The 13,110-nt window shown below is 37.2% G+C and overlaps 1 protein-coding gene across 7 annotated transcripts in view; it reads left to right on the forward strand.

Annotated features, from left to right (window-relative positions):
• Positions 1 to 13,066, forward strand: part of Gbs-76a (Glycogen binding subunit 76A) — a 95,578-nt gene extending 82,512 nt beyond the window's left edge. For all 7 annotated transcript variants that reach the window (XM_072022531.1, XM_072022530.1, XM_072022526.1 and 4 more), the window contains one exon: positions 325 to 13,066. In XM_072022531.1, the coding sequence (XP_071878632.1) occupies positions 427 to 2,691 (2,265 nt within the window). In that variant the 5' untranslated portion in view covers positions 325 to 426 and the 3' untranslated portion in view covers positions 2,692 to 13,066. The remainder of the gene's footprint in view (positions 1 to 324) is intronic.
• Positions 13,067 to 13,110: the final 44 nt, after the last annotated feature.

A 13,110-nucleotide genomic window follows, 5' to 3' on the forward strand; every position in this document is an offset into this window, starting at 1 on the left:
AGAATCGACTGATATTTAAATTTCAGAACGAAAGAGAATTGTCTTTAAAATATACGCGCTCCCTCGTACAGTAAAACTCCATTTACGAAATTTTAGTTAATGCTCAATTAACTGAACTTTCGCTGGTTGAATTCGTTTATTTGAGCTTCTATTATGCGAATGAAACATAATAGGTTGTGGGTGAAATTGCCGAGTTCCCATTATATAATTACGTAAACTGTTTGTCTCTTCGACAAGTTTAGGTAAATGGAGCTCTACCGTATTATACAAATTTTGCGATAAAATTTCCTTTCTCTAAAGTATTATCTTTTTCTGAATTTCCAGGCGAGCACCGAGAGTCGAGAGGCGGAAGAGCAGGGTAGCAGCACGACCTCGCCCTCGGAGGGCAGGCACGCCGACGAGACGTCCGGCTCGCCCGTCCTCGAGATGGGCAGCATGGATTCGGCGGGCAGCGCCCACAGTGGCGGCCCTTCCTGCGGCCTGGTCAGTTCCCTTTTCCCGAGCAATTGTCGTGGTCGAGCCGAGGCATTCGCCAGACGTCTTCATCGACGATTAACGTCTCTCGGTGGCGAAGACAGTTCTCAACGAAACGATGATCCCTCGTTGCCAAAGGAAACCTCCTGGCTACGTTCGCCGTCAACAGGGAGAAGAATAATAACTAACAGCTCCAACAATCGCGTTCTTCAGCATCAACCTCGTCACAATCCTGACTCGGATTTGTGCTACGATTACGATCTCGAGTATGAAGATGGTCTTAGTTCGCCGGCAGAAGAAGCCACAGCAGCGGAAGTCGCGGATTTAGTAGTGAATCCGGAAGTATTAAAATCGAGTCATCATGCAATTCACAACAGTTCACCGATTGAATCGAAAACCAGTATAGATTCAGAATCTGGACACGTTTTCGCGTCTCCTCTGTTAGGAACGTCTCCAGATAGCGATTCCTCCGACGTCTTCTTTGACCCAGAATCATCCGATGTTGAAAAGCCGAAGAACGAAACGTTCTTCGATCCCGTGACGACCTCGGATAGCGAAGTGACTACGTCGAATCTCTCGAACGGTTGCGAAATAGTAAGGCCCAAAAGCTTGCCCTGTCGTAGAAGGCCAGAGATCAGCGTTGAACATTCCGAGGATACATCTGATTCGAGCGCTTCGTTCAAAAGGAATAATTTTTGCGATAAAGACCCGAGGAAGAAGGACCTGGCGTGCAGCTCGGAGGACTCGAACGATAGAAGCTCCCAAGAGACATCTACGTCGCCCAGTCATGAATCTCTTTGGAGCACGTTCGACGAGAGCACCGTGTCCCTTCAGGACGAATGTCCCGCGAAAATAAATCCTAGTTTAATCATACACCAGAAACGGCTTCCCAAGTCGCATTCTGATTCAGAGATACCCGTCCACGGACCTAGTATAATGATCACTTCCGCGATTAAGGATGAAAGAATCGATACCGACGAAGTCGATTTTATTAACTTTCAGTCGGAGAATAGCAAATTGGAGGGTATCAAGAACGCGAGGAATCTCGTCAAAGAAGATACTTCGGATTCGTCGGATAATACGTACGAGGAGGATCTTCCATATGACGAGGAGAAGCCCAAGAATACACTGGAGCAACAATCAAAGATGCTATCTTTGAAACTCGAAGAGATTCCTGGCAATGAGACTGACGACCATTCGACGTACAGCAGTATGATCAACATCCCTGGTGCTCTCACCCTCGAGTGTCCTATAGTAGAAGGAGTGATAGAAGCCACGATAAAGAACGAGATACAAATACAAATAGAAAATGGAGCTATAATAGCTAGCAACAACGAGGATAAGATGTGCCTTCTGTTGAAGAAGCTCGCCACAAGTCCAAGTATCAAAGAGGACATTCGTATAACCGAGGAGCCACAGGACGATAGTATCGAAGAAGAGGGAGAAGAAAGACCTCAAAAGATCAGACGATGTTCTTCTTTGAAGACGGGAAAAACGCCACCAGGAACACCTGGAAGGAAGAAGATCGTCCGATTCGCGGACGTTTTAGGCCTAGATCTCGCCGACGTGCGAACGTTCTTAGACGAAATCCCTAAAGTGCCGAACTCAGCGTACAGCGACTTGATCTACGATGACATTTTCCAGAAAGACACCAGTCCTGTAAACAGCTTGCCAAGCTCAGCTCAATGGGGAGCCAGATACGTAGGTAGTCGACGCGAATCAGGCTGCGCGATATCCGCGCGTAAACTGGACAGAACTTTGGTGCCTCTGTTTCAACAACCTGGCGGTCTGCCTAATTTCCTGGATCTGGTCCGTGAACGTCGAGTGTGCTTAGAGAACGTGCTGGTCCAGGATCCCGTGTCTTTCTGTATCCAGGGTACGGTCCGCGTGATCAATCTGGACTTTCACAAGTCGGTGCACATCAGATACACGTTGAACTCGTGGCGAAACTTCAGCGACTTGCAAGCCATCTACGTACCTAACTCGTGCGACGGTTTCAGCGACAAATTCTCGTTCATTCTATACTGTCACACGCTGTCAATTGGTCAGAGGCTGGAGTTCGCGGTTCGATTTCAATGCAAGGGCGAGCAGTACTGGGATAACAACTCCGGACTCAATTACTGCTTCCAGTGTTTGCCTGTTTCTCCAGCCGTTGGTTACATGCCCATCACGGCTCAGGAGGGTCAGCATCACGAGTGGTCGCCTGTGTTCTACTGATGGACATCGTAGATCGAGCATTGGATGCCGCGATGGAGACACAGCGATGCTTCGCATAGACAAGGAGTCTGAAGTGGATCCGAGTAAGGCTAACTAGCGACAGATAGAGAGACAGAGGGAGAGGGAAAGAGAGAAAGCCTACGGTTGTATAAACGTTCCTAGAGTATATACCTTACTGTACATAACTGTCCTATTCTCGAGTCGATCGAAGGAACGAGAAGGCAAGCCGGGGAGCAGGGACCGCACTAGCGTCAATTATTCTTTCCTGCCGTTTTCCGGACAGCCTTTCAATGGACTGGAGAAACTCGACGCACCTGTTAGACTGACATTTTTTACACGTTCGTTGTTCCTTGTTTACGAGCGAGAATATGTATTCGGTATAGACGTGATACCACTTCTGTAAACGAACTGGGACTGTAGTTGAAAGAAGAAATATTAAGTACGTACACATACCTCTTTGAAGATGACAGAGAAGAGGATTTAGTCTTTGCCAGAAGTTGGAAGTAGAAGAGGACATTTGAAAGGCGAACGAACAATGAAACGTTTAAAGTATCTGGCAGAGCATGGAGGATTATTTTCACGTTCCTAGAAAGTACCTAAGTCTACAGAATTTGCGCCATAATCGAGCCTAACGTGTTTGAAAGACTCTCAAACTGATCATAATGCGAAATGACAGAGATTAAAGGTTATGAGAGAAACTGTTACTCGAAATGAGATGTTTATTGAAGAGATTCTAGGATGGTATTGCTTCGAAGACGAAATCAAGGGCTCTTTTTTCTCGTTTCTTTTTTTTTTTTTAGATATTAACGATATTTTACGTAGTTGCATGAATATTCTCAGATGAATTAAGGTTGAAACGACCTGTTGATAAACTTTTATCCACAAACATATCTGCTCAGCAACTTCTGAGCGACGACCAATCCGGTCTTGCTTACGAAAGTTTCATTTAGCACGTTCGCTGCTATTAACGCATATTGGGCGTTGATTCAATTACTATACATAAATTCCCAATAAGGTTGCAACGAGGAGATAACTGTTATATTTTTAAGTTCGTGCGTTTCGATAGAAAGTTTTTAACAGGAGATACAAAACAGCGAGGAACGTAAAAAAGTAAACTTGAAACGAAGATTTCCCTGATAAGAAGATAGACGGGAGGCGTTTATTTTAATAGCAGCGAATGCGTTAATGATTTATCTATATAGCGTGTACTCTTAGCCCCATAGATGACAGGATATTACGACGAACCAACTTTATAAACTTCGAAACGAAGCTTTTCTAATCGTTTAATCAAAACGTTCGACCAGTGCCAATTTTGACCTAGTGCCATTGGATCAATTATAACATCGGGAAATAACACGAATCGAATATACGTTATACCATATTCATAAATATTTTTTAAACGAAATGTGATAGTTTAATAGCAACGAATATCATAGTGGGTTGCTTTGCTCTCCTAATTCTAGATTTTATTCGCCAGATGATCGTCGAAAATCAGGGAAATCGGGGCTTGATCGATTAATCATTAAATACCTGTATAAATCTCCAAGACGATGATAGTAACTGATCATTCATAATTTTATTTTTATTATGCATGTATATTTGTACAATTGCCGGGGTGCTAGACATGCAACGAAATTACGAAAGAGGAGATTCCAACAGCTTTGGCAGTAAATTTATCGTTTAGTTCATCGTTAACTAATTTCAATCGTGAAGCGCTTTCATTCTGTGATTCGAGGACCTGAATCGATCATTGTGTGGTACGCAAATGTATATGCAGTGACGAACGAAGGAAAGCGCGAGCTTACTTCTTTCTTTAATTTCTTCAATCGTTTTCGAATAGTTTCAATAAAAAAGAAAAAAATAATTCTTTTCAATTCGATTTTCATACTGTATCGTATTTCGCAGCGTGAAAATGAAACATTAAATGATACGAAAAATGTTAATAATCATTGAAAACTGAATTATATTTACGAGTACATCTAAATAGATTTAAATAGATCAAATATATTTTTTCAGAACTAACTCAACTAATATTAACAATGAAATCTTATATAACAATAAGGACATTTTGTACTAAAACAAATGAAATTTTGTAAACTACAAATCATTCGACTATCCAATTTCAAATTTTAAAATGATATAATCTATAATTTGTAATTTTCCAATTAGACAAGCATAGATGATTATTATCAATATGATCAAAAATATTTAATACAAATAACATTAGTAATCACGTACATAAGTATCAACTTTAAATTTTCTTTCGTTTATCACTGTACATTGTGCATATTATATTTTGCGGAATACACATAAAAACGATATCGCTTATATTTAATTTGCACTACGACGAAAATATTAAGATCAAACGATTAATTTCTTGAGGAATTTCTTCGACAAGTTCTTTCGTTCATTTCTACGCTCCTGGCATTATGTGTGAATGATAAACGAACCATTTACGTTAGTCCTCACGTGGGATAACGATAATAGTCGTCAGTGCAATCCAAGTTACCGGTTAAAGAAAGCAGAGACATTTTCAGCGTTTTGGCAACGATTAGAATTTCGTGAGTCACAATAGCAGTGACAGCTGCCAAAAATAAGCAACATTGTCCTGTGTCGCGTGCACGAGATCGCATTGGGTAATGAGATCGACTTTGTTTATCGAATTCCAAACGATAAATGACATTTACCGATGATTCGTGACTAAACTTGGTACAGTATTGCCTGAACGACACAGACCACATTAAAAATGAACCAATTGTAATTAACGACGTAAATACCCTCGTTGAATTATTACGACCGAGAGAAAAGAATAATCATAGGTCGCACGATAGCGATCGAGATCACAACACGATATAGTATTTCACGATACCACGATATTTTTGCTAATGTTAAACGTTTCTTTTGTAATTCTGACCACCGTTGCCATTAACATGTTTTGCACGTGTTACATAAAGATACGTCTTTCGCGTTTTGCAATTAAAAGACCTCTTCTTCGCTGTACAGTATCATTTTTCGAAACGGTAATCTTAGATCGATGTACAAGAATTTTATATAAAAAGAAAAGACACGGTACTTATATACATATATGTATAAAGTGGTAATTAAATGATAATCAGACTGTGGATTTTCACGTATTTCCTATAAATCTATTACATGCAATTTAAAGTGAGAAAATCCGCAGAATGCACTGGATGCGCAAAAGTATATAAAACATTTAAAGTACAACACTTGTTATAATATTCAGTAGTTATTGAAACAAATCTCTTCTTAGATTCCATTTTATATATATATACATATTCATAGAAACGCAAAGCACAAACATCCACAATCTAGTGATAACACAGAAAATACGTATTTTCACGTAACGCACGCAAAATGTGTCAACTATTGCTAATGTCAATAGTCTTCGAGGTAGCATCAGCGATATAACGTTAACAGAGAAACGAACAAATGATGTTAAGATTACACTATATATTGTTAAGATATTTTTTCTAACAATTTTCACCGTGAACAAGTGCTTTCTATATGCTATATATATATAGAGAACATAAACGCAATATAAATTGTACATAAGCGGCGTCAGTATTGGTGGCAAGTGTGTCTCGAGAATGAGGGTGTCGTTCTTTTTTTTTTTTGTATAAATCGGTCGATTTTTAATCGTATATTATCATATACAGTCTGTTTAGGCAATGTTTGTTATACACATTTTATTGTACATATTCATCGATACATTTTACACAATGATATATTTACATCACAGTTATAATCGAGTCTCTAGTTTTCGGTATTCTATTTCTCTCTGCTGTTTTCTCTCTTTTTTTTTTTTATATATATATACATATATATTATGGCAAATATCGATCTTTTCTAATTTTATATTGAACGCATGACAGATATCGTTACTTTGCTATTTTACTCGCTTTGTTTTATCATATTGTTAACTTGGGGACAGAATGCTGCTTATTAATCGATCCATTCTGTAAACACTTCGTCTTATCGTTATCCTTCTACGCATTGGTAAGAGGAAAATAACAGAAAAATGTTTATTACGTTTTGCAAGAACGAAGAAACGCTTCTTCATACCAGAGAAGTGAAATTACGTTTCTTTCTTAACTCGTTCGTTTCTTTTATCCGTATAGTCTATATTTTAACGAGATGGTATTTTTCTTTTCTCTTTTTTAATCGTTTTAAATTTAAGCGCAACGTAACCACCATTATTGAGGCCCTCGATATTTACGCGCGTATCTCAGCCCGTAAACACACGAACAACATAAATCGAACGAAGCCTTTTCCTATACTTTGTCCTCTGTACATATGCCTCTTAAGAAACAAAGTTCGAATTCTATTCTGGTTAACGGCAGAAACGATATTCTTCCACGTGTTAAGAATGACGGTTATTGAGATTTATGGAAACAGTTATATAAGTACCAGTCACGAGTTAGGATATTTTAATCATGTTATGAAAACTTCAACCTGATGTACAAGGTATTTTAGAAACCGCTCTATTGTATCGCAAGGGAGGAAAATGATATTGATATTTCTTTCGTTGCTGTAGCATTTTTATATTTTTTAATAGTATAAAAAATTTTCAATTTTTTTTCCTATATATCAACGTTATTAGACAATTCTGTATGAACATCGAAATAGATTCGTAACGTTTCTCAGTACTTTTTTCATAAATATTTTATGAAGAAATTCGACATTTTCATTTACGAAAGAAACGCACAGATTATATAGGGTGACAATAAAGGTACAGTAGAGGGATTGAAACAGGAAATGCACAGTGGTAGGACTTGAACGAAGATAAATGGCGAAGAGGAAGGAAATAAGAAGAAAGGAACCCGTCTACTGCCAGACACGTTTTGTGTTCAACCCACTAGAAGTTACTTCTAATTTTCATTTCAAAAATGCATTATCCCAAAAGTGATCTCTATCGAAATTATCTCGAAAGTTCATCGACAATTAAACATTTACACGAATTATTGGTCATACATCGATCGCATTAAAAAAAAATAAAAAAAAAAAAAAATAAAAATAGTTGAACTTGAAAAAAGCCATCAGTCATCGAGAATTTTTCAGAAACAGTTGCATTATTGTTCGCATTATCAAAAATTTCAAACTAATCTCTGAAGAATACGAACGACCATTTTAATCTTTTGTTTTCGATCTATCACAGAATTTCTGAAATATCTTTCTTATACATCAGGTTGGAAAAATAAAGGATTCCTGGAACGAAAGCAATTTATATTATTAAGAATCATTGAATCCTATGGAATATACGCGTTTTAAATTCTACAAGGTGTAGGGTGTCACCCGGCAACTTCAATTTCTATTAACACGCAAATCCTAAGTTCCACAAGGGAGTTCTCATCATTGATGAGAGATTTCAAGAAATTTGTGGAAAATCGATTCAGCAGTCTCGAACAACATCGCGAGAAATGTCGAAAAACGACCGTGTGACACCCCGAGTAAACCGGAGACGAACTATTTTTGTTAAATCTTTGTTCGCGTTTGCTAAGCTATTGCCTCACTCGTAAGATTCTTCCAACAGCGACGAGACAAAGTTTCACGCTTGTTTCGCGCTACGAAATCGATTTCCAATGGCAGCTACGATTTTTACGAGAACCTTACGATACCGAGGGGCTGAAACTAACGCAGGAAACAACACTGTAACGCGAGTCTCGAACGTAGAAATATATTCTGATACCGTGTCATTTTCCATTGGCTGATTCGCCATCGTAATACATTGTCGTTATATAGATTTTAAAAGTATCATTTTCTGTCTATTGCAGAAATTTTAATCTCTAAATTATCGTTTTAATCGTTATTTTAGATTTGTATGATTTTAAACAATCCGTATATGTGTTCTTAAATATAAAAGATACGATTGCAAAGAAACGGAAAATTATGGGAAGCCTGAAGAATTTGTAGGAATCTTAAATTTTTAGTTAGATAAGAATTATCAGGTTCGGTCAGAGATTTGAGTAAATCTTTGCGAATAAGTTATCGGCGATCGAGGAAACTTGCACGATTTTCACGAATTTGTAAAATTGTTCTATCAGGTAAGAATTAATAGGACCAAGCAGAGATTTGAGCAAATTTCTGTATTAAAATTATTGGCAATCGAGAGAATCCGAACGATCTGCATGAATTTTTTAAATTTTTTAATTAAATAAGAATTGTCAGGATCAAGCAAAGATTCGAGAGAAAATATGTATATATTATATCGAAAGTCGATTGTAGTTGTGTGTTTAATTAGTCGAGAAGTTTGATGGAATGGAAATTCGTAAGGAAAAATTCTGGTTACCTGGTCGAGTCGAACCTTTTTTCTTCTTAATCAGAGTAGCCATTTGCAAGAAGGAAACGAAACAAGAATGGATTAATCGTAGGAATGCTTCGAGGTTCCATTTGCAATTAGTACGAGATTCCTCGATGAATTGTTTAGAGATTTGTCTTTTGCTTTCCTTTTTTTTTTTTTTTTTATTTTTTCGTCGTTGAAATGGGGACGTTTCTACGTTCGAGACGAAACGAACGGGAGAAAAAAAAAACCATAGCTATAACGGTAGTATATTTTTATATTCTAATGTACACGTAAGCATACGTTGCACCTCTAGTCCGTAGAGCCGTGAGCTTTCGTCCAATTACCGAGCCTTTTGCAGTTTTTAACGAAAGAAAGAAACAAGAAGAAGAAAGAAGAAATTAATTACCGAAGTTTAAATGGACAACTATTATGGTGTTAAGGTGCGAGAGAGAAACGGAGAAAAAGGAGGAAAAACTACGTGTATATGTGCGGCGTGTATGCGTTTGTGTGTGCGTGTCGGCGCATTTCCGATCGTATGATTGAGAAAAAATGAGAGAGAACGAACGGAAGAGCATGGAAATACCGAATAATCTCTCTGTCCATTTGTAATAGTTATTTTTACTTTATAATTTTAACTCGCTACTTTTAATCGTTTAATGTCTGTTCCTTTCCTCTCTTATTTTTACCCAATTTGGCACGGGAAGAGGATAAAACTCGTTTGTCCTTCCGATCGTCGAATTTCGATTGCGAAATCAGCGGATAAGAATTAGCGACGAACAGACTGTAGACAAATTCGCGAAACGAAGATAATTCTTCGCGCCCTTGAAAAAGTAGTCTAATTATAAATATTTGCTGCCGTTTATTTATTTTCTGTGTTTATTTATCTTCTTGTTTCACATTAAATCCAATTTTCGTCCATCCGTTAAATAAGTTTGTAGATACTGTTCGTTGCAATTCACGTCGATCTTTCACATCTGAAAGATTCTTCGAATCAAACCTGGTATTTTATTTGCATTCGATCGTCGTTCTTTGCTCTTTACTCCCGTTTCTATTCTAAATATCATTTCAAAGGAGAAATCTTATACACTCGCAAAGGGAAATTTTCGCAGAAATTGCTATCGCAAAATCGAGTTCGTGGTAAGATTTGTTGCTCTTTTTGTCCTCGGCAATTATTATTTTAACGAACATCTACCATTATTTACGAAGAAAGCACGATCTATGGATCACGGATAGGTGCTCGAATCAGAGCCAAGACTGAACGAGACAATTTCGATAAAGACTTTTACTGTATTTTATTCCTTCGCACGAGTAACACGACCGTAAATAATAATGTAAATTTGTTAGGTTCATAAATGATGGAAGAGTCTGAGAGAAAGCATGGGGAAGACCGCAAAGAGCGATGATACTCGCGATCAATTAAAAAAAATCGATTTCATGAACGCTGTCTTTGTATAATTATTCGATTGTTGTTTCGAGATATAGCGCGATTCGTGGGAAATCAAAATTTTTCTCAGAAGGATTTGGCATACGAGTTTTGAGGCTTTCACGGCCCGGATCGTCGCACCTGACACTGTTGTACGCAATAATTATATTCCAAATTCATTGTACGATTATGCTCGGGACGTTCGATCAGAATCTGCGTTCGGAAGAAATTTCTTTCCGATGTTTCACCAGCATCGCAGCTACTAGCTTTTTCGCTGTCTAAAATCCGATGTCCGTGATGGCGCGTTTTTAGACACCGAAGAAGTTAGCCGCAACGCTGGCGAAACATTGGAAAGAAATTTCCTTTGGACGCAGCTTCTACTCGAAAATATCGAACAGCGTTGTGTAGAATATCGCTCGGTGTGTCAGCTGGATTAGAGTTTTCGAGAAAAGTAATTAATTGTCGTCATTGTCAATGAACAATCGTTGGGTCTCCTACGAAGATTGGAAAAGTTGGCCGATCTCGCATCGAACATTTTTCCCCATTGAATCGGCGTTGCTGATCGTAGTACATTTATTCAAGGGATTTAATATATTTCTATGTGTATATGAAAAGTTTGCTATAACGATTAATCAATCTTGAAAAGTTGTTATGACTGAAATCCTCTATCGAAAATTTCTGAAGAACGGAGGATAGAAAATATTTTAGATATCAATTTTCTCGAAAACAAGAAAAAAAAAAATTAATTATACGTTGAAATAATTCTATAACGCATTCTCCTTCTCTTTTACTTGTCTTTGATAGAGGAACAACTCGTTGTTTAATATTTAGAATTACGCTCCACTGAGAATTTTCAAAGAATAGAAGAAAATGTTCTGTTGGAAAGATTAATTATTTACCCAAATAATTAATTCTACAAAGAAATCGTTTATTATACGTTATTTTAAGAAGGAATTACTTGTTATTTAATATCTAGAATTACGCTATATCTTGCATGTTGTACCCTAATACGAAACGATAATACTCACTGAAAATGCGTGGAAACGTTCGAATATTCCGCAAATCCTACAACTACGAGAATATTCTCTGCTCTACGATGCAATATTTCGTCTCTGAACGAGAGCGCGTCGCTTTAAATTTCGAAGATGAGTTTAATCGGTGCCGCAAAGACGAAGCGTCATTGATACGGAATAATCATTCGATATTTTCGGTCGGTCGAAGGCCACGGTGCAGTAATTGCGTTCATCGAAACACGTTTTCCTTTTTTTTTATATATATTTCTACAGGGCCTCCATGTATCTGTATTAGTAAAAAGTGTAGCGTTTCTTACTGTACTTCCTTTATCTACATTATATACTTTGCTGTTAATCACATTTTGATTATTTGCGAAAGGTCAGTGAAGTTGTATATCAAATATACGATTTAGAAAAGCAACAAAAAAAAAAAAAGGTCATTGATTTATTTACTGCGTGTTTTACATTTATGTCCATATTAATATTAATGTGTACCTTTTACAAATGAAAAGAAAGAAAAAAAGAACGAAATACATTTAGAATTTGATCGATTCGTGTACCGTGGACTTCAACGACGAAACACGGCGATGCTAATCCTTTCATTTCGTTCGATGTTTTACGTTATTTACACGGAAATACGCAACGCAAACACGTTTCTTCTTCTACAGTTCCTTCGCGACACGCAACGCGTTACTTTATTGATCAGTCTTTTTTGTCTTATGAATATCATTTAAGAAAATCATCACTCGCTTCGACGAGACTTTAGTTCGTTAATTGGACTCTTCATTGATCAACAACTACGATTAACTCTGGCTATTTTTAATACTAAAGGATAGCCTCAGCTGATTATCTCATCAGGCTTAAGTTTAAAAAATATTTCTCTACAAACTTGAATTATCGTTATATTATCAATATCGTATTGAGAAAACCTACTGTTTCTTTGATATTGTATTAAAAGGTAATTTTGTAGAAAGAGTTAAAATATTCTAATATTCTATAATGTAAAGATTCCGAGGAAAGAACAGTTAAATGTTCTATTTTTTATAGGAAAGCAGTTTTCAAGTTCGGTGTGCTTTGTCGATTAACGTCGCGTTACTTGGATCCGAAAGTGCGTTTCTCTTCAAAATTTTCATAATATCGAAATATTAAATTACGTAGTATCATCGTCATCACGTTAAAATATCGCTTTCCTATTTTCAATTACGTTGCATAGAAATTGTGGAAGAAAACGAACGAAATTTTGTTATGCTGCGATTCACATATTTAATCATACACAAGCGACATTAAAACCGGGAGATGCTGAAAATTATGCGATCTTACGTGATCCTTCTCAATCATAAAGTAACGTTAACATTAGAAAATCAACAAAAGTTGTGTAATCCACTTATCTCGTTTTTCTTCTCCGATCTTCGTATACGTATACCATATCGTAAAAATCGATCGTCTGACTTCTTTATTTCTTTTTTCTTTTTCCAAATCATTCTTTTTTGTTTTTTAACGTAAAAGTTGCTCTCTGAAGAAGTTTCACCGTACGGAAGACCAGAGCAACGTTGCTTCGGACTGATAACAACGATCGGTCGATTTGCGTACTTTTACTAGAAGAAAATGGAAATAAAATAAAAAGGTAAAGAACGAAAAGAAACGTATCGCGTATACGTACAGCAAGAAACAGATTGTAGCTG

The sequence above is a fragment of the Bombus fervidus genome, chromosome 2, assembly GCF_041682495.2.
Source record: "Bombus fervidus isolate BK054 chromosome 2, iyBomFerv1, whole genome shotgun sequence".
Classification (NCBI taxonomy): domain Eukaryota; kingdom Metazoa; phylum Arthropoda; class Insecta; order Hymenoptera; family Apidae; genus Bombus; species Bombus fervidus.